Raw genomic sequence first — 23,356 nt, forward strand, 5'->3', positions numbered from 1 at the left:
TTTTCATTTTGTTTATGGTTTCCTTTGCTGTGCAAAAGCTTTTAAATTTAATTAGACCCCATTTGTTTATTTTTGCTTTTATTTCCGTTACTCTTGGAGACAAATCCAAAAAAAATACTGCTGCGATTTATGTCAGAGTGTTCTACCTATGTTTTCCTCTAGGAGGTTTATAGCATCTGGTTTTACATTTAGCATTTAGATTTAATTTAATCTGTTCTGAGTTTATTTTTGTTTATGGTGTTAGAGAATGTTCTAATTTCGTTCTTTCGCATGTAGCTGTCCAGTTTTCCCAACAACACTTATTGAAGAGACTGTCTTTTCTCTATTGTATATTCTTGCCTCTTTTGTTGTAGATTAATTGACCATAAGTGCATGAGTTTATTTCTGGGCTTTCTATCCTGTTCTATTCAACTGTGTGTCTGTTTTTGTGCAGGTACCATACTGTTTTGTTTACTGTGGCATTGTAGTGTAGACTGAAGTCAGAGAGCATGATTCCTCCAGCCCAGCCCTGTTCGTTTTTCCAAGATTGTTTTGGCTGTTCAGGGCCTTTTGTGTTTCCATACAAATTTTAAAATTATTTATTCTAGTTTTGTGAAAAAGCCATTGGTAATTTGATAGGGATTGTATTGCATCTGTACGTTGACTTGCAAAGTATGATCATTTTAACAGTCTTGATTTTTCTGATCCAAGAATGTGGTATATCTTTCCATCTGTTTTTGTTGTCTTCAATTTCTTTTATTAGTGTCCTATAGTTTTCATTGTATAGGTCTTTTGCCTTCCTAGGTGGGTGTATTTTTAGATACTCTTTTTGAAGCAGTTGTTCATGGGATTGTTTCCTTAATTTCTCTTTATGATATTTTGTTGTTAGTGTATAGAAAAGCAACAGATTTCTGTATGTTAATTTTGTATTCCACAACTTTACCAAATTTATTGATGAGCTCTAGTGGTTTTCTGGTGGCATCTTTAGGATTTTCTATGTATAGTATCATGTCATTTGCAAACAGTGACAGTTTTACTTCTTTTTCAATTTGGACTACTTTTATTTCTTTTTCTTCTCTAATTGGGGTGACTGGGACTTCCAAAACTGTGTTGAATAAAAGTGTAGGGATCCTTATCTTGTTCCTGATCTTTAGGAATTCTCTCAGCTTTTTGCCATTGAGTATGTTAGCTTTGGGATGGTCCTATATGGCCTTTATTATATTGCGTTATCTTCCTTCTTTGCCCACTTTGTTGACATTTTTAATCATAAGTGGATGTTGAATTTTGTCAAAAGCTTTTTCTGCATCTAAGATGATCGTGTGGTTTTTATTCTTTAATTTGTTAATGTGGTATATCACATTGCACAGATACTGAAAAATCCTTGCATCCGTGGGATAAATCCCATTTGATCATGGTGTATGATCCTTTTAATGTATTTCTTGATTTGGTTTGCTAGTATTGTGTTGAGAAGTTTTGCATCTATGTTTATCAGTGATATTGGCCTCCAATTTTTGTGTGTGTGTATTTGTGTGATATCTTTGTCTGGTTTTGGTATTAGGGTGATGGTGGCCTCTTAGAATGCGTTCAGAAGTGTTCCTACCTATGCAATTTTTTGGAATAGTTTCAGAAGGATAAGCATTAACTCTTCTCTAAATGTTTGATAGAATTTTCCTGTGAAGCCATCTGGTCCTGGACTTTTGTTTGTTGGGAGTTTTTAAATTACTGATTCATTTCAATACCGGTTTGTTCATGTTTTCTATTTCTTCTTGATTCAGTCTTGGGAGATTGTACCTTTCTAAAAATTTGTATATTTCTTCTAGATTGTCCATTTTATTGGTGTGTAGGTGCTTGTAGTAGCCTCTCATGATCCTTTGTATTTCTGTGGTGGTGGTTGTAACTTCTCCTTTTTCACTTCTGATTTTATTAATTTGGCCCTCTTCTTTTTTTTCCTGTTGGGGCTGGCTAAAAGTTGATCAATTTTGTTTATCTTTTCAGATGACCAGCTTTTAGTTTCATTGATCTTTCTATTTGTTTTTTTTAAGTCTACTTCATTTATTTCTGCTTTGATCTTTATGATTTCTTCTACTCAGTTTGAGTTTTGTTTGTTCTTCTTTCTCTAGATGCTTTAGGTGTAAAGTTAGGTTGTTTGAGATTTTTCTTATTTCCTGAGGTAAGCTTGTATTGTTATAAACTTCCTTCTTAGAACTGCTTTTGTGCATACCATAGTTTTTTGGTTTGTTGTTTTTATTTGTCTCTAGGTATTTTTTTGATTTCCTCTTTGATTTATTCAGTGATCCATTGGTTGGTTGGTAGCATATTGTTTCACCTCCACGTGTTTGTGCTTATTACAGTTTTTTTTTCTTGTAGTTGATTTCTAGTCTCATGGCATTGTGATCAGGAAAGATTCTTGATAGGATTACAATTTTCTTAAATATACTGAGGCTTGTTTTGTGGCCTAGCATGTGATCTATCCTGGAGAATGTTTCATGTGCCCTTGAAAAGAATGTGTATTCTGCAGCTGTCAGATGGAATGCTCTACATATCAATTAAGTCTATTGGTCTACTGTGTTACTTAAGGCCTGTGTTTCCTTATTGATTTTTCTGTCTGGATGATCTGTCCATTGATGTAAGTGGGGTGTTAAAAGTCTCCTATAGTTATTGTGTTACTGTTTATTTCTCCTTTATGTCTGTTAGTGTTTGCCTTAAATATTGAGGTGCTTCTATGTTGGGTAAGTATATATTTACCGTTGTTATATTTTCTTTTTGGATTGATCCCTTGATCATTATGTAGTGTCCTTTGTCTCTTGTAACAGCCTTTATTTTAAAGTCATTTTGTCTGATACAAGTATTGCTACTCCAGCTTTCTTTTGATTTCCATTTGTGTGGAATATCTTTTTCCATCCCCTCACTTTCAGTCTGTATGTGTCTCTAGATCTGAAGTGAGTCTCTTGTGGGCAGTATATATACATATATATATATAGGTCTTGCTTTTTAATCCATTAAGCCAATCTTGTGTCTTTTGGGTAGAGCATTTAGTCTGTTTACATTTAAGATAATTGTTGATATGTTTGTTCTTACTGCTATTTTGTTAATTGTTTTGGATTTGTATTTGTGGGTCTCCCCCCCCTTTTTCTTTTGTTCACTTCTCTTGTAATTTGATGTCTGTCTTTAGTGTTATGTTTGAATTCCGTTCTCTTTGTGTGTATATCTATTATGTATTTTTGGCTTGTGGTTACCATGGTGTTCATGTATAACTAACTATACACATAACTATATGTGTACATTGCTTTTTTATGTATCTACTTTTGTTGAAGTATAATCAGTTTACAATGTGTCAGTTTCGGATGTACAGCACAATACTTCAGTCATATAGGAATGTACATATATTCATTTTCATATTCTTTTTCACCATAAATTACTATAAGATATTGTATATGGTTCCTTGTGCTATACAGTATAACTTTGTTGTTTATCTATTTTATATATATTAGTGTCTGCAAATTTCAAACTCCCAATTTATCCTTCCCACCCATATATGTTGTTTTAAGTTGAGTGATCTCTTAATTTTGAATGCATTCTAACCATCCTACATTTTTACACCCAACCACGTTTATTATTTTTGACATCATATTTTAAATCTTGGTTTTTGTATCCCTTATTTACTTATTTTATATATAGATAATTTCATTACTTTTGTCTTTAGCCTTCCTACTAGTTTTATAATTGGCTGGTCTTCTACTTTTACTGTATGTTTGCTTTTATAAGTGATATTATTCCTTTCATAATTTTCATACTTCTAGTGGTGTCCTCTTCTGCTTAAAGAAGTTCTTTCAACATTTCTTGTAAAGCTGGTTTAGCATTCCTGATCTCTTTTGGCTTTTGCTGCTGTGTAAAAGTCTATTTCTCTTTAAAATCTGAAGGATAATCTTGCTGGGTAGAATATTCTTGGTTGTAGGTTTTTTCCTTTTATCTCTTTGCCTATGTTGTGTCACTCCCTTCTGGCCTGTAGTTTCTGCTGAAGAGTCAGCTGATAGTCTTTTGGGAGTTGCTTTTCTCTTGCTGTTTTTAAGATTCTCTCTTTATCTTTAATTTTTGCCATTTTAACTAAAATGTGTCTTTGTGTGAACCTCTTTAGGTTCATCTTATTTGGGACTTCTGTGCTTCCTGGACCTGGATGTCTATTTACTTTCCCAGGCTAGGGAATTTTTCAGCTATTATGTCTTCAAGTAAATTCTCTGCCTCTTTCTTTCTCTTCTCATTTTTGGGACCTCTATAATGTTAGTATGCTTGATATTGTCCCAGAGATCTTCTAAAGTATTTTAAAAATTCACTTTTTTCTGTTCAGCTTTGGTGATTTCCAGTACTGTGTCTTCCAGGTTGCTGATGTGTCCTGCTGTAGTGTTGATGTCCTGTAGTGTATTTCTTTAATCTCGCTTATTATATTCTTCAGTTCTGATTGGTTTTTCTTTGTATTTTATAAACTATTTGTTAAATATCTCACTGTGTTCATCCATTCTTCAGAGTTTGTGGAGTATCTTTATGATCATTACCTTGAACTCTTTACTGAGTAGGTTTCTTGTCTTCACTTTGTTTAGTTCTTTTTCTGAGGCTCTTTTTAGTTCTTTGTCTGGTTCAGTCATTTGGAACATGTTCCTCTGTCTCCTCATTTGGCCAAATCTGTGATTCTTTTAATGTATTAGATAGGTTGCTTATGTTTCTAAATCTTGGAGAAGTGGCCTTATATTGGAGAGGCCCTACCACGAAGCCCAGCAGCACACTCATCTCTGATCCCCAGAGCTGTATACTCTAGGGGTGCTCTTATGTGGGCTGCATGAGCCTTTTTGTTGTGATGGGGCTGACTACTGTGAGTGTGCTGGTAGGCAGGGCTGGTCCCTGTCCATTTTGTTGTGAGGCCATGCCTTAGGTGGTGGCTGCAAGCCTCCTGGAGGGCAGAGTAGGCTTCTTGGTTTGCTGTCTGCAGGGCCTGGTTGGCACAGGGCTGATGTTGACTCATTGGAGGGTGGTGTTGGGTCCCTAGTGCTAATAGGCTAGAGGGAAGATTCCAGAATGGCACTTGCCTGCACCTGTGTTATCATGGTAGATTGAGCGCCCCTAAATGGCTGTTGCAAGTGTTTCCTTCCCCAGGTGGAGTCCCGTTTGCCTTCTGCCTCTCTGGGAGTTTCTCTAAGATCAGTAAGTGGCTCTCACTGAGCCTCCTTTCAAACTGCTACCTCTGCTCTGGGACTTGGAGCATGTTGAGATTTTTTGTGTGCTGTTTAAGAGCAGAGTGGGTGGGAGGACTCAAAGGCAAATACTTATTTTGTTTTTGCTTTAGCTTTTTCATTTTCATTTTTTGTGTATGTGTAATATATACATAGTACTGGTGTGACATATATGTGCATTATTTACGTACATATACATATATATGTGCAGCTGCTCAAGTTAGTTGAACCGAAATGTATTAAGAAAGGAGAAAAATGTCATATTTTAGAATAAAAGTGGTACGACATCTTTGGTCATCTTTGCTTCCCAAGTGAATGATAGTTTTTAAAAGTAGCTTTGTATACTTGTTGGTTTTGAAATTGTTTGATGAGTACTTTGAAAAATTACTTACAAAAGTAGATTATTTGGAGTAATTTCTTTCCAAATATGAAAGTGCCGCACATTCATGCAATTTGAAACAGTTAGCAAATAGCAAAGAAGAAAATGGTATCATGATCCCGTGATCCAGTGATAATTGTTTCCAGTCACAAACACATGGGCGTGCACACATGTACACACACATACACAATTGAGATCATTCTGTATGTAATGACTTAATTTTTTTTATTTTGAGAAATTAAAAGAAAATTTAAATAATATAACCAATACATAACTAGATTTAAGAATTAACATTCCGTTTCTCCTCCCCCTCCTCTTTCTCCCCTTCTACCGTAAATTCTTTGATAAACATATTTCTTGGGATAAAAATTTTGAAGTAGGATTCTTGTGTCAAAGTGTATGTATGATTCCTTCCAGGTTTTACAATTTGTATTCCTACGAGCCTTGAGTAGCCATTTTCTCTATTCTTTAGTCATCACTGGTTATCATTAAAACAAAATAATCAACAAACTTTCGACAATTTGATAGGTTGAAAATCTCAGATTTAAGTTGAATTTCTTATGTTACTGATGTTGAATATTTCCTCTTTCCCCTTTTTTAGCAACTAGTCCTTTATTGCTAGTTTATGAACTTTGCCCATTTTTCCATCATAATCAGATTTTTAAAATATTGATTTATAAATATTCCTTATATATTTGATTTTAATCCTTTATTTTTTATTGTATGCATTTTTATAGTTTTTCATTTATCTTTTGTAGTTTGAATTTTTATGTAGTATAATGTAATGCTTCTTGCAAGTTGGTCTGCAGTCCTCATTCTGATTCGTGATGAAGTTTTCACTAGTTTTTGCTGAGAATGTTAGCATGAAGTGGCTGACTGCATATTCCTGTTTCTCCTACTTAACAGTCGTTGACTTGATGTTTTTCTCTGTTTTGAGGCTTAGATATTCGTTATTTATTCTGAGTCAGATAAATGTTCGTTTATATTTTCTTAATTCTTTACAGACTCGTGTTCTGTTTGAATTTTTTAATGTGGAATTTGGGAGAGAGAATATGTGAGGAGGGAAAGGCTCTTTTGCTCAGATAGTTAACCTGTTAATATTTTAGAACCTGTCTGTCTAACTTTGAATCTGTCTTTCATCTAGCAATCTATCTTCGTGATTTGAAATGCAACCACTAGCACTTTTTATTTTTTGGGCATAGCATTTTGATGGGTTGTGGATTAAATCTGAGAGAGAGTATAGTATGGTAGAAAAAAACACTGAATTTGACTGTAGAGATGCATACCTGAGTCCTAGTTTATTTATTAGCTATTATTTATTTGAGTGTTTCTTTGTGAGCACAATATTTTGTCTCAAGGCAAATTTTTGATTTCTTAAAATGAAATGTTTAGAGAAAAAATAACTTGGCAGAGAAGGTGCTGATACTCTGCCTCTTGATAAGCTGGCATATATGGTAGTTACTAGCCATATGTGTATTGAAATTTAAGTGAATTAAAATGGAAAATTAAGAATTCATTTTTTCAATTGTACATTTCAAGTGTTTAATATCTACTTTTTGGACAGTGTAGACATTATCACACAGAGTTCTTTTGGGCAGTATTGCAGTCTAGAACTTGAATCATACTTAGGACTTTATCTGCCTTCAATTCAGTATTCTAGAAAAACAAGCAAAAATCTGAAAGGAAGAAGGTAATGGAATAATGAATGTGTCAAAATGCAACAGCACATTAAAAGTTGTATAAAAAATATTTAACTTAAAATCCTCTCAGAGAAAAAAAGCATTGTTTAAAAGTCTGACTTTGTTTTAAGAGTCATGGAGGAAAAAATAAAACATTGAATCTGACTTTGTTTAAAGGGTGCTGGTTCTTAGAAGTTGAGTGTAATCTCCTTTGATTTAGGCACTTCATCAGCTTATTGGAGATTTACCTATATTAAATTTTATGTCAAGGTGATTTGCTTCAGCTGATGTTTCCAGTTTTGAAGGCAATACTGTTTAGTCATAGAGGAGAATATACACTGCAGAAAATAAAACATTGAGATTTTTAAAGAATATTTTAAAAATCATATATGCCTTTTAGTGAGATTTAAGAACGACACTATAAACAGCATCTTGTTCTTCACAATGCTATTCATGTAATATAGATATTTAGAAAATGCTTAAGATAGGGAAAGATTTTCAAACACTTATTGTGCTGTTCAAGAAAAAAACAAATTTTCTTGAAGTTTCTTGAAGTATTAAATGCTTTGAACAAGAAGTAAGCAGAATTTCAGTAGAAATTCTATAAATGTGATCAGATCAATTAGAGATTTTATCTCCAGATCACCTCTAAAATGTCAAGGGCTGATTATGAGCCAACTTTGGAAGTCTTCAATTTTGGTGGTTTTGATAAGGAGACTCTATAAATAAAGTACCCTACTTTTAATGGAAATTTCATACAATTTTGTTAAATCTGTTTGTTAGGGTATCCCTAGCAGTTAGCAAAATGCCTGAAAAGGTGTGAAGTACTAATGAATAGGTTTTGAATGAAAGCATAAATCAATTGAATTTGATATCATGGAGCTAGTTACATAAAATTTAGTCAGCTATAATCTACTATAAAAATATCCTAAATAAAGTTCTCAGCTTTATTTACTTGCCTTATTTTAACTCAGCAAATCAGAAAAGTACAAGCCTTTATAGTTGAAAATGCTTCTGTGAGATTTAGACAGGCAGCTTTGAGGAATCTTTTGGGAAAATTAGGGGTCATTTGGTAATACCTTTAAAAATGTTTTCAGGAATAATAGTTATGCTTTCCCTCCTTTAACACCACTTTCTTGTGTGTTTCCGAAGAACAAGTTTTGGCATTAGAAATTGAATTGTTACAATTTTTCCTCATTTAAGGGTGAGATTCACATGATTGGTGGGTATGACTATACAATACTATTCTTTTTTAAGACAAGCACCTAGGTTGCAAACTTCCTATAAATCTTCATAATTTGTATTTTGTCTTTAGTAGTGGATTTTGTTGAAAGAAACTGAAGAACATTTCATTTATCTTAATTTTATTAATTAGAACATTTTGTAAAAACTTACATACAACTTGTTCTAAGCTCTGGAAACACAAATGAGTCATACTTTGTTCTTGCCCTCAAGGAGTCTTACAGTTTAAGGAGAGACATGTGGCAGAAACATCCTACCAGTGCATAATGATGGGGTTCAGAGCTTCTACCCCAAAATATGGTACCTTGGCATATTGAATACCTTAAGCTGAAGGAATTAAAGCAACAGCATGTGCTGGAGGAACTTTCTGACCTGCCTCTGTAGCAAATCATACAACCCTCATGAGAGGTGTCTTCCCTGTACCCAGAGAAAAAGCATTTTTAGCTCCAAAGGTGAAGGGACACAGGCATCTGAACAACAGATAATGCTAATAAGTTTCCCTCAATTTTCTAAACTCAGTTCCTACTCTTTGTCCTGGTGTATCTTTCCATGGTTTTCCACTCTTTATCAAACTTGGCATAAGAACACTCAAGTATAATTGTTTCCTCAGGTCTTTATCGCCTTAGGAATGCTCCAATGTCATGTAAAACTTACATTAAATAAATTTGTATGCTTCTCTTGTTAATCTGTCTTTTGTTACAGGGGCCCCAGTTGAGAATTTAGAAGGGTAGGGGAAAAAGATATTTTTCCTCCCCTATAGTATGTATTGACCATATTTAAGCAATCAAAAACAAAAGCAAAACTATACTTAAGTAGTGAAATTAAACAAAGAAGAAAATTTCTGTAACAAATCCATTTCCAAATACTTTATGTTAGCCCCTCCTCCACAATATTAGGAAAGCAGTATATTCAGATCGTATAAGGGATACAATGAAAAGTAAGTCTCTTATTCCGGTCTTTCCCCAGAGGCAACTAGTTTACAAGTTTTATGTGATATTTGTAGACATTTTAAAAACATGTAGAAACACAGATGAGTGCATATATATTTAAAAAATACATTGGAGTACATAATGCATATCTGTACCTTGCTTTTCAGCATACCATTGTATCTTGGAATATTTTGTCAGTATCTGTCTATCTCATTTTTACTTGTTGCATGATATTGTGCAGTTTTAACCAATTCACTTTTGAGAAACATTTAGATTGGTACTAAGTTTTTGCTGTGACAAGTAGTGCTATGAAGTCAAGGAGAGAAAAGAGACATATGTGGTTTATGTGTATGTGTGTTTTAGTATAGTAATATGTATAATTACAACAAGGGTTGAGCAGAATCTTAAACTTTTAGTGTCATATATCGGTAGAATGTGTTGGACAATTTGATGGACTCTAAGGTAGTTCCCATGATCCCTGCCTTCTGGTGTTCAAGCCATTGTATAATCCCGTCACCTTGAGTGTGAGTAGAATTTGTGACTTGCTTCTAACCAAAAGAATGTCTTAAAGATAATGGGATATTACTTCCTTAATTATGTTACATAAGATTCCAATTTGCTAGCCAACTTGCTGTCTCTACATCATTGGCTTTGAATGATGAATTGTTACAATCATTCAAAGGAAAGAAATCCTTACTATCTCAGTAACCTTGGAAGTGGATCCTTCCCCAGTTGAGCCTCCAAATGAGTATCTAATCATGATTGACACCTTGATTGTAGCCTTGTAGAAGACCCAGCTAACCTATGCCAGATTCCTGACCCACAGAAACTAAGATAGTATGTGTTACTATAAGCCCCTGAGCTCCTGGTAATTTGTTATATGGCATGGAGGCTGCTATGTCCAAAAGGAAGGAAAATTTAAGCTTCTTGGCTACAGCAGGAATATTCTTATAAATGTAACTGAAGGAGTTTTCACAGAGGTTAGAAACTGGGCTTAATTGGTCTGTACTTCCAGAGATTAAAACTTACTTTTAAGCTAACAGTGAAATATTTCTCTTAGTTAACTATAGGAATCTTAGTTACTAGAGGAATGATATAACTTTTAAGAAATTTTTAAAAAAAATTTATTTTTATTGAAGTGTAGTTGATTTACAATGTTAATTTCTGGTGTACAGCAGAACAATTCAGCTATACATACATATATATTTTTTTCAGATTCTTTTCCATTATGTTATTACAAGAAATGGAATATAGTATAACATTTTGATTTAGCTCCTAAAACTCACCAGCTTTTGTGTCCAAAGTATGTGGCTCTTTGATGAACCTGTAGAAGTTTAAGGAATTTTTTACGTTAAGTAGAACAAGGGAGGGTCAGGTGTACCCTGGAGAAATTAGGAAAACTCAAAATGAGTAGAAATCCTACCCCTAAAATTCTTCCTTTTTTCCCCTGTGTTGTGATTATTTTGTTTTTTTTTTTTTTAACTTGGCATGGATAATAACACATTCATCATTTTATTCCAACTATCTAGCACATTATAGATGCACAATAAATGTTGAGTGACTGTCTAGGAATTCTCATTGTCTCCTGTGGTCTCAGAAGGCAAAAAAGAAAGTCATGAATTGAACTAATGAAGTAATATGCAAAATTTGTATTTGGTAGTCTTCTAGAGGAAGTGAGCAGTATGCCCAGAACTGTGTTATTATATGAGATGCCCTGTCTCATTTATTCTTTATAGTAGTTTGATTGGCAGTTGTTAGTAAGATTAAATAAAGGTAATGAGAATTGTATTATTTTGTTCATTTCACATTAAAGGAAATTAAAATCTTAGAGGTTAAGAATCTTGTACAAAGTCATATAACTAGTTTTATCTGATTCCAAAACCTTTTTTATTGGTCACTATTGTGGCAGAAGTAGAAAAGTTCTCATTAGTTTTCATCATTGAAAACTTAATGTGTGTCGTTTATGGTAGTGAGAGGATGGCTGTTGATTAAGTATGCCTGAGATGACAATGGGGGCAGTATGATTTGGGGATTTTGATCAAAAAGTGGTTTAATTATGTCATACTAATATGTTTGATCCTTGTAAGTATTAAACATCTCTGCTGCTATTCTTTTTAAATTTACATGCAATATTATTCTCTTTCTGGTATACAGTTCTTAGGAGTTTTGACAAAGGCATACAGTTGTGTAACTGTCACCACCACAATACAGATACAGAATAGTTCCATCACCCCTCCGCCCCCACCATTACTTTGTGCTATTCCTGTGTAGTTCCCCCTGGCTCTAACCTCTGGCTGCTCTATTCTATATCTCTCTATTTTTGTCCTTCTAACAATATTAGAGAAATGAATTCAAATGGTGTGGAACCTGTAAGACTTGCTTCTTTCACTTGCAGTGCTTTTGGAATTCCATTTTGTTGAGTGTATCAGTAGTCACTCCGATTACTTACGTTGTATCATTAGATGTTCTTCCACCTGTGTCTGCAGAGCTCTTCGTTTTTCTTCAGTCTTTCTTTCTCTCTGTCCTTTGGGTTAGGTAATTTCTGTTGATTTGGTTTCAAGTTCCTTGAATTTTTTTCTTCTTTTTGTCCAACTGCTGTTGTGTCCATCTAGTGAATTTTTTATTTTGTTTTTCTTTTTAATTGGAGCTGAATTTTTGTGTTTTGTTTCCACTTTTTTATTGAGATTCCCTTTCTGCCACTCATCAAGACCGTTTTTAAATTTTATTCTTTGAATATACTTTCCTTTAATTGTTTAAATATATTTATAGTATGTGCTTTAAAGTCTTTGCCAAATTCTACATCTGGACCCACTTGAAGTCATTTTCTGTTGACTTCCTTTTTACCATCTTGTTTCTTTGAATTTCACAATTTTTGACTGAAATTTTTGGTTTTCTCTGAGGATTGTCAGTTTTTTTTGTTCTGGTGGACCATTAACTTACCTGGACTCAAACTACAGACTTCTGTTTCCTACACATTTTGAAGCAGCTAATATCTGTACTGAGTACTTTTTTTCTAGCTACTTGTTTTTAACTTGATCTCCTGGGGAGTAGGGTATGGAGGGTTCTTCAGCACCTGTGTAATTTGGTGGTCAGCCAAAAATTTGGGCAGAGATTACACTCAGATTTTGGGGCTCACTTGCCTGGTGGTTTCTCTACTTCTGGAAATTCCCTCCTAATATCTATTTTGTTGGCCAGTGGTGGTCTCTGTCCCCTGACACCCCAAGCTAGTAAGGGCTTCAGCTTTCTGCTGCTTAGGCTGTATACTGTTGGGGAATACACTCAAAGTTTCAAACTTACATCTTATGCCATGCAGCTTTCAGTTCATCTGTACTCTACTGTAGAGGCTACCTGGGGTCTCCCTTGTGCATCTGTAATTTAACTGAGCAGAATTTATGCTCAGATATTGGGTCTCACCTCTTTATGGTTCTTTCATTCCCAGTGTGTCTGCCTTAAATTTCCAGCTGCACTTCTAGCCCTGAACTATTTTCTCTACTTCTTTGAGCTGTATGGCTGCCTGGTTTCCTTCACCATATTTGTAGGAGATGGGAAGGGCTCTCAACATAAAAACTTTAAAATGATCTCGCGGTTTTGTTTCCTTCCAGTTGTGGTTTTTCAACAGTAAGCTCTTCTTTCACTAACTGTATGTTTCAGGGGCATTTTCCAAAACAGTGCTTGAAAACAATTTTTTAAAATTTTGTCCAGATTTAAATAAGTATTATCTGCAGGAGACTCCCATGATCAATTCACTCAACTATTTTTGCAGGAGATTCCTTCTTATCTCTTTTAGAGATTGCTTCCACCTGTTCTTTTTCTTTCACAATTGTCTGTGGTAATATTCAGTCCCTCCAGCTTCTCCAGTTCTTGATGTAGCTAAAAATTATTGTTCAGTTCCTTATCAATTTAAGGATTTATCTTACACTTAGAATGGGTTAGCTAGCAATCATGAGTAAACTATTAAAAACTTAGTAGAATTTTTTCAAAGCTTTCATTGTGGTTATATTTATACCATATATGTATAGTGTATTTTGTGCCTTTTAAGGTGGTACAGTCTCTCTTTTATGCTTAGAAGGAAGGAGGCTCATCAAATGATCCCTTAAGTTTCTGGACCTTCAGAAATTTTTCCTCCATCTAGACCTTGCTGAATGTGTTAACATTCAGGTGTTCACTCTTTTGTCTGCCAGTCTCAAGTGATTCATTTGGTCTGTGGGGCTGTCTCTTTTTTGGTCTTTTCCACATAGGAAAGGTTACCTTAGAACACTTTGCTAGCTAAGGTGCCTTCTTGACTACCTCTTGGCCAGTTTCTACCATCCACTTCTCTGGCTGTTTGGTTTCCTAAGCCGCTGAAGGCAATGGTAGGTTCCTGACCTTGATATCATTATGTGATTCTGTTCTTTTCACTGCTTTCCCACTCTTACCTTTCTCTCCAGGAACCGTCACACTTGAATTACAAAGTTTGCAATGTTTGAAAGATAAAAACAATTTCATTTTAATGGAAAAGCTCTTCTCTAATGACACTATTGAGAGAGTCATCTCAATAGGATGGACAAAGCCACAAGTTGGCAGAGGTTTAAAAGAGACATCTGTTGGCAATAAGGAGCAAATATATGAATTTCTGTGTACCTTGCTTGTTACATTGGAAAGAGCATGGGCTTTCAGTTAGACTGGGATTCTCATCTTAGCCCTAAGATTTCCTCATCTGTGAAACAGGATAACAGTATTGGATCGTTTTGAGCTTTAGACAGGAGAAATACCCTAGCATACTGATACATAGTAAGGACAAAATTGTCTCCATATACTATTGTAGTATTTTTTTTTAAACTCTTCTATGGATCTGTGCCTTTAATTAATACTACCTGGAAATAGTGTCCCAGGGAATATTTACTTATGATACTGTAGTGTTGAAGATTCTACCCCCACCCCTGCCCCGCTTTTTTAAGGTAGGAATATCCAAGAGGAGAAGTAATTGAATCACTTTTTCCTGATTGATTTTTGGCAGTTTCCTGAATGCATGCCTCTAGCCAATAGGTCTAGTTATTCCAGCCTCTGTACAGATTATTTCTAGATTATTTAGAATTTACATTATTTATGTCATGCCTAAAAATAGTAATGAAACTGTTACATATTTTCTAAGAGCTCTGTTTCCAGTAGTCCAGTAATTATTTTTTGATGATTACAAGATCCAAACAAGATTTTTAGTTTACCTAATATGAGGTAGACATTGGGTTTCCAAGTGTCAGATTTTGAAGAACTTTTTATGGTACAGAATTTAGATCAGGAAATGAAGAGCCATTAAAAGTTCTTAGAAAGCTAATTCTGATTGCAGCAAAGCAAATATGGAATTGAATGGTGGTAAAGAGGTCAACCAAGAAGCTTATTGATAGATGTTAAGGATTTAAATGAAGGCAGCAGCATTATGATTGATCGGGGAGAGGAGTCAAAGGAAACATCTGAAGTAGACTTGATGTTAGGAAGTGAAAAGTCAAGGATAACTTCAAGATTTTTGATTCAGTGAATAGAGTTGACACTAGTTGATGTGAGAGGCCAAGATAGAGTCTGGCTGTGTTGAATATGGGGTGCCTATTGAAGAATTCAGATAGAGATAATGAAAACAGTGCATGTAGTATTTAAAACCTGATGTTCTAAGGGTTTGATCCTTGTTTCTTTGACTGCTATCTGCCTGACCTGGCAGATAAAGATGGAATCCTCAAGGACACCCAAGATTTAATGGGGATGAAGGGTGGGGTTATGGTGCAGTACTATCCAGATAAGAGATACAGGAGTGAGTGGTATAGAGCTGTTAGCAGAATCTTTTTTTTTTTCCCTTACTAGGGTGAGTTTTTCGAGCACAGGAACGATATCTGACTTGCTTTGGCATCTGTAAATTTCTTAGCATATTGTATTAGGTGTTCAATAAGCATATGAATGAACGAATGAAATAAGACATGTAATGTAAATCTAATGTCACTGAGTGTGGCACTCTAGATTGGTTAAAATATAAAAGATCATTAGACATTTCAAAATAGTGTATAATATGTCATTTGCCTTTTATCTATTGGTAGTTATATCTATAGATTGTTGATAACATTAAAAAATAAACTAACATGTGTAGACAACCACAGGCATATTTTTTTCCAAATATCTCAACTTGAATTTCACTTGTTTTTAGTGTGTTTGTAACCTTACAAGTGAGTGAGGAGTGAGGAGTGGGGTGAAATCCTTCAAATGCTATCTAAGTTTTACTGACAAACAAGACGTAAATATGGCTTTCCAATTCTTTTTAGATAGCCTTCACCAGAACATTTGACTTTTCTGATAGCCTTCATCAGAAAGTTCTGTATTTTCTTGTGGCTGACTGTAAAATACATGTTGTTAATTTCAGTAAGGTTGATTAGGAGTACATAATGCTGTTTCCCTGCTTCTAGATATTGCCACCAACTGTAAAATTGTGGAAAATATGAATCAGAGTTTACCTTATTCATTCCTTGTGGATTTTTTCAGTCCACATTTTTTTTAAATCACTGTTCGCCATGGCTTAGGATCATTCTTTCCTCATTGGACATCTCTAGGCTTCCAGAGTGTGCCTTATAGTTAAGAGTTACCAGATAAGTGCCCTTTTAAAGAAATGTTAATGGCTGAAATAGCTTACTTAATAGACCTATCCAGTAAGGAGAAAATGCTCTACATCTCGTTCTACAGAACCTGCTAAATAATCCTCTCTGCATCTTTCTTTTCCCTTCTTATCAGTTTTCTGTACTATTCTTTTTTACCTTTTGTGTGTCTCTTGGTCTGTGACCATTTTTTCCTATCTGACTTTATCCTGTCTCTCTGATTTGTTCTGTTTCACCCTTCTGCTTCATCTTTTCAGCACAAAAAACTAGCTATAATATCAAATTGAAATTTTAAAGTATCCTCTTCAGTAAGTATATTTTTATTTTTATAATTAAAAACTCAAATGAGATTTTTGTTTTCAAGATAGTTTTACGACAAGTTTTTATGTTCATCTGATATCTGACTGATTTTTAATCATTCAGCAATCCTTAAGGAAGGGTTTCCTTTTCCAGAAGCATTCAGCAAATAAACTGTGGCATTTGCTAAGAAATTTGAATTAGCCATTGTACAGTTCTTCTCCTTTTATTACTTTTATTTCACTCATTGATCTAACTACCTCCTTATTTACATATGTATTATATTAAAATTCTCACTATGAGATTTTCAATTGTTTTGGAAAGAAGTTACAAAGTAACTATGAGGGGAAAATTATAAAATAGCAAAATAATCTCTAAAATGAGTGTTTATTCTAATGAGCTCTGAGATAGACTCATAATTTTAAAGAGTTTATACCCTTGACATTTTTTGGTGAAGTTGTACTGGAATACCTGTGCAATTCAGTGAGGTACAATATTTTCCTAATTCTGGATTCCCTTTGACTTTTGTCTTCGGTGGAGAATGTGAGCATCCATCCTGTTACCTCTCATCCCTTAGATTTCCATGCACAATTCCCCCCTCACTTTCCTCTATCAAATCCAGCTTGGAAAAGTATACAGAAAGCATACAGGAGTGGGTGTCAGGAAACCTGAGTTCTAGTTCAGTTTATATAACTTTGTTCAAATTGTTTAACCTTTTTTTTTTTTTTCCGGTGTTTGCAATCTCTAGAATTCAAATCTGACATACTGTTTTCAAACAAAATACTCCATTCTGAGCATTTTTCAAGATCAGGACTTTATTCTATATAAAGAATATATAAGTTCTCATTGTTCTTTATAATCCTGATGTTTACTAGCATTGTGACCTTTGGCAAAGTTACTAAACTTCTGTTTTGTATTCTGTGTATGGTAATTACAATACCCACCTTATAAATTGATTGTAATGATTAAATTGTATTGTGAAAATACTTTTAAGTGCTTAGTTCAGGTATTCTGTAAAGCTGTTTATTGAGTTTTCTTATAATTTCAGATGACCGTTATAAAAATAAGTCATAAGCCTTACATATGAAAAGGCATAAAGTATATGAATCATATTGATAAAATGTTATTGTGATAACTGCACTGTAAGAAAACATCAGAATGTTTACATACTTGTAGTTTTGAACAAATATTAAATTTATATTCAGGATCTTTTACTTGGTTAAAGAAATAACATTGTTAGCTGGTCTTACTAGATGCTTTATTAAGCATATTAAACTTATAGTAATTAAGAATTGTATTCTAAATGAAATGTCTGAAAGAATCATTCTGTGGAATTCTTTCTGTCTCTTTTGATTCTATATTAATGTTTGGAAACATGAGGTACCCAGATGGTAGTTAAGTATGTTTACTAAATACAAATAGCACATTATTAAAATACTGTATAGGAGTAACAACTTTAATAGGAGAACCAAGTGAAAAATATCTAAAAAAATCTAGTGTTTATTTTAATCTGATTTGTGGCATTTTGTATGTCTGGTGTTTTGTAATCCTGTTTAACTCTTAAAAAATGTCACAATAATATTAGAAAGTATGTAAAATTTTGTGACTATTTATTCTGCATGGAATAGATTTAAAGGTCAACACTACTCTTTTATGTAGGTTATGGGTGCTACATGTGTGCTTTCAGAGCAGTAGTGTGAGGAAGCTTGAAGTGGGATGGCAGGACGGCCTCATCCTTATGACAGTAACTCCAGTGATCCAGAGAATTGGGATCGGAAATTGCATAGTAGACCTCGTAAACTTTATAAACATTCAAGGTAGGTAGCAAATATGTATTTCATATATCAAAGCTCTGATAAAATTGGTTTTTATGACGAACCAAACTGCATTTGGTTGTGGCAAGTCCTGTCAGAGGATGGGGGCTGGTATACAAAATATGGATGTTTACATTTCTCCTTAAGTAGCTTTTAGAGGAACGTTTTTCCTTCTAATCGTATTTGTATTTGTAATTTTTTCCTTTTAATTATATTTGTATTTGAATTTTTGTTTGTTTCTAAGTCATGTTAAAATCCTTAGTTGACCCCATGAATAAATGCTATGGTTAATTTAATTGGGAATTCTAGCAAGACAGGTTAATACTTTGTATTTAAAACCCTCTAATGGAAATCTACTTTGTGCTATAAATACATTGTGTGTGATAATTTATATACTTACGTCAGTCTTTGCCTTTATACATTTTTAACTATGTGAATTTATATTGTATTATCATCTGAGCTAATGGTAAAATCAGTCTTTCTGTAGTGACTTAACTTGTTCATTTAAAGTTTGATTCATTAAATGAAATTCATTTCGAAAGTTTCAGCTCATTTATGTATTTTTAAAGCTTTAATTTTGTGCTGTGTGACTAAATAAGGAACATCTCGCTTAGAACACTTTATGATCTGATAGTTTAAGGTATTAATTGGCAGGTCATAAACCTCACATAATACAGGTATGTAAGCATTTTTTCAGAGAGTTGTGCTTTATGAATATTTACTTTTAAACTCTAAGCTAGAAAATATGAGTGACTGGTACTACTTAAGTCTCCTGACAAGATGGCTCCCTTTATTGTGGACTTTTAATTGGTAAGGTCTAAAATGAAGACATTAAGTTGACTTTATTAATTTGTAAGTACACACCAGTGGTATGAGTGTTTTATGGTTTATTTGTTCTTTGCTGTGTGTGTCCATGTCTTTCAATTGGCGCTCTAGTTCTTTTTCTCTGTCCTGTTTACATGGATAATTATTTTGTCTTTGAGATTAAAGAGATGTTGGTTTTATTTCATTACATGTGGGGCTATATTTATATCTGCTATGTTATATACAATTTTTTAGATGAATTGTATATTATCCTTGCTAGTTCTTAATATTTTTCTACTGATATATGAGACTGCATTGTATATGAAGTAGTGACAAGGTGAAAATAAGGTTTTATAAAGTTGTGTGCATGTAACAGGAAAAATTTATAAAAACTAGCAGTACTTTTTCATTGCTGTTGTTTTATTTCAGTAACAGATATCATAGCTCTTGATATGTATAACATCAGTAACTTTTTGGTGGACTTTTAGATAGACTGCAGCAGTGTGGGTTGTTTAAGTGAAAAATGTGAAAGAGAAATAGTAAATAAGTATCAGTACATTGACTTTTTTAAAGTGGAAAGACCATGAAATACTTTGTGCTTATTTTAGTCTCATTCATTGAAGATCTGCCCAAGAGAAAACAGCTTACTTACTTACTTTATGATGTATTTATTGATTTATTTAAATTTTTGCTTTCAATTTTTTAGTTTTTTAAAAAGTTTATTTTTATTCAATTTTAATGGTTACATTTATAGTTATTACAAACTATTGACTATATTCCCTGTGTTGAATAATACATCTTTGAGCCTATCTTAATAGTTTGTACCTCCCACTCCTCATCCCTTTATTTCCCCTCCCTCAAACCCCACGCTGGTAACCATTAGTTTGTTCTCTATATGTGTGAGTCTGCTTCTTTTATGTTATACTCACTAGTTTGTTGAATTTTTTAGATTCCATATATAAGCAATATAATACAGTATTTATCTTTCTGACTTATTTCACTTAGCATAATGGCTTCCAAGTTCATCCATGTTGCTACAAATGGCAGAATTTTGTTCTTTTTTATGGCTGAATAGTATTCCACTTGTGTGTGTATTTCTTTATCCATTCATCTGACACTTAGGTTGTTGCCATGTCTTGGCAATTGTAAATAAAACAGCTTACTTTTAGAGACCTCTTACTCCTGTGTATTTATGAGTGTATAATATAGGATACTTTAAGAATATATACAATTTGACTTTTTTTAAATGGTAGTTTTTGAATTGATAGTAAATTAATTGAGAGGTATTAAAAACTAAACAATCAGCAAGTATTGTTGAGAATGTGTGCTCAGTTTAGGAGAGATTCAGAAGTTTGTCAGGGTACCATCATGGAATGCTTTAATATCCATGTATGGAACAATTAGAGGACAAAAGGACCCTAAACTGTGGTAATGAGTTGTAGTATAATAAGAGTTCAAAGAAGAAATCAGCATCAGCTTGAGCAGGTGAAAATGAGACTTGAACTAATCCTTGGATGATTAGGTAGATGGCAGGCATTCCTGCCAGGGACTTTCTGGAGATTACCTTGACTAGGTCTGAAGGTGGAGCTCTGTAAATAGTATTACTGTCCCTATTTAACAGATGAAAAAAATGAGGTGAATAAACTTGCCCAAGGCCAACCAATTTGTAAATGGCAGAGCTAGGATTTATAAACAAGTTTCTCATTCTTTTTGTTTTTAAAATTTTGAATAACTTATTGTGGTACATTTTAAATACATATGTAGTAGAGAGAACAGATATAATGAACTCCTATGTACCCATACCCCAGCTTCAAGTTATCAACTCATGGCCTATTTTATTTTATCTATGCTTCTACCTACTCTCACCCTTTCTTTTTTCTTGATTCTTGTATATTTTATTAAAGATATTTGAGTAAAAGAAAGCCAAGCTAAACACTGGCATAAGTTAGGGTTTTATTTTTCTTATGCATAAAAATGCCTGGTATAGATTTAATGGCTTAAGGTATTAGGGTAATAAATCTTTGATATTCTTGGCTTTTCCTGATTATCACAAAATGGCTTACGGTAGTTTTAGCTATCATGTCCACTTTCCACACAAGGAGGAGGAGGAAGAGAGAAGGGGACAGTGGAAAAGTTTTCATTCATATCAGGAAATTAAATTTCTCAGACATTTCCAGCATGCATCTGCTAATAAATCGTTGGCTAGAACTACATGTCATATGATCATCTCTGGACACAGAGACTGAGAAATACAAGTGTGTACATTGCCACCTCATACAGAATTGCAGATTTAAATTTACAAAAAGTAAATGCCTCAGTCAGTTCATGCTGCTATAACAGAATAACATAGACTGGGTGGCTTATAAACAACAGAAATTTATTTTACAGGGTTCTGGAGGCTGGGGAGTCTAAGATCAGGGTTCTGGCCCATTTAGTATCTGGTAAGGGCTTGCTTCCTGGTTCAAACAACTCTCTTTTTGTTGTGTCCTCACATGATAGAAGGGGCTCAGGATCTCTCCTTTTACAAAGGCATTAGTCCCATTCATGAGGGCAGGCCCTCATGAGCTAATCACCTCCTCATCTCCAAATACTATTACTTTGGGGAATACATATCAACATATGAATTTAGGGGGAACACAAACATTCAGACCTTAGCAGTAAAGAAATAAGCATACTTTATTCAATTTTTGTGGTTATTTTAAAAAGTTGTTTAAATTTGTATTTTGTTTGTTCTATTCACATATTGGTATAGCCTGCTTTTTAAAATCTTTTTCCTTTGATTTTTTTCCCCTCTACGTACTGGCAAGGGTAAAAATTCTTGAATTATTAAAGTAACAGTAATAATTACTATATATGTGGGCTTACCATTGAGGCTTGAGGTTTTGGTGGGCATTGCCTTATGGTTTTTCTTCTGTCTAATACAACTTTAAGGTACTTTCTTTTCTGGACTTTCTTTGAATGTCGATTTGATAGGTATAACACTGATGTAAAAGACAAGATGAAAGCTAATCTGGCTGTGGATGAAATTCAGGGTGCCTATGATTCCTCTGCAAGTGCTTATAAATGAATTCGATAGTTGAAAAAAAACGGTCTTCTGTTTCTTTCTGAGTAGTAGTTGTATAGTTGATATCTATATTGAGTTTGGTAGCTTGCTGAGATGTTAAAAATCATTTCAGTTGAAGTGTATTTGGCTTTAATTGAAACAGTTCTTTAACTTACAAATTAGAGGAGTTTTTGCTACTTAAAGAGAAGGAAAGAGCACCTTTCTGTATAACTAACGTTAAAATGCCTGGAGTGACAATATGCTAAAAGCTCTCGCATATTTGAATTGGGTCGAAAACAACTATTTAAAACTCAGATCTGCAGTCTGCTCAAGTTACTAAAGATAAATGCATCATACATTCAGTATCAGGCTTTGCTGCAAGATTCATGCCCACATGGAAGTACGCATGCTCTTCTGAGGCTGCATTGAAGATTGAGCTTTCTCATTTCCTTTTAAAGTCACTCCTTAGCCCCAGCAGCAGTTTAGAAATGGAAAAGTTTGGTTGCTTTAAAGAGTAGTTCTTTAGTGGGTTCTTAAAGCACAGATAATACTTTCTTTTTTGTTTTAAAGAGAAGCCTTACTGCTCAGAATGGGTACACAATAAAATATTGAAAGGAAAAAAGAAAGTTAGCTGCATCCTAGTTTTCTAAAACCTGGCAGGCTGGCAGAGCTAGAATTAGCTTTACAGATGGCATTTGGCAACATATCTACATATCACTAAGCCCTCATCTCATGAGTTTTCTTCAGCCTGTCTATCAATTACAATGTCCAATCACTGCACAGAAATGGAGAAATGGGATGATCATAGCTCACACGATGCTGTTTGGTTAGAAACGTCAGTGCTGCACAACCCACGGCTGAGTCAGTGTCTGTGAGAAAATGAACTGAATTAATATATAGAGGGGGTTGTATCTCTGAACATTTAAAGCCTAGATAACCGCAATAGCATTGTTAACACAGTAGAGGGAGGAAAGCAAAAGGAGTTCTGTGGACAGGTGAGGTAGGGGGACTGGGAAATTTTCTGATTGTTCAGAGGAATTCTGAAGATGATGGAAATATCAGATGTGCTAAAGTTTCCTAGTAATGCCCAAGGATGCTGACCTGGCTTTCAGTGCTGCATTGTTTGAAAAAGCAGAGTCCCTTTATACTCTGATTTCAAATTTTTTTTCTTGTTTTTGTGTGTCTACCTTGGCATATACTAAAGTAAGGTGTGTATTCATTTATTACATGATATTGCTGGGTTATGATTCTATACGTATATAAATATGAGAGAGATGTTTGGCCTTTGTTTCATTATGATCATTTGTTTCTGGATGTAAAAGATTCTATGTCTTTTCAGTTTAATAGCAAGTTATTTAAA

The 23,356-nt window shown here is 34.0% G+C and overlaps 1 protein-coding gene across 4 annotated transcripts in view; it reads left to right on the forward strand.

Moving 5' to 3' along the window:
• BTBD10 (BTB domain containing 10) overlaps positions 1-23,356 on the forward strand; it is a 68,193-nt gene that overhangs the window by 6,833 nt on the left and 38,004 nt on the right. For 2 of the 4 annotated variants that reach the window (XM_032488990.1, XM_032488991.1), the window contains exon 2: positions 17,995-18,152. The exons of 1 other annotated variant lie outside the window; for it this stretch is intronic. In XM_032488990.1, coding sequence (XP_032344881.1) covers positions 18,052-18,152 — 101 coding nt within the window. In that variant the 5' untranslated portion in view covers positions 17,995-18,051. Of the gene's footprint in view, positions 1-17,994; positions 18,153-22,760; positions 23,205-23,356 lie in introns of those variants that run through there. One more of the 4 variants, XM_006191830.3, reaches the window with a different exon arrangement.

This window comes from Camelus ferus, chromosome 10, assembly GCF_009834535.1.
Source record: "Camelus ferus isolate YT-003-E chromosome 10, BCGSAC_Cfer_1.0, whole genome shotgun sequence".
NCBI classification, from domain to species: domain Eukaryota; kingdom Metazoa; phylum Chordata; class Mammalia; order Artiodactyla; family Camelidae; genus Camelus; species Camelus ferus.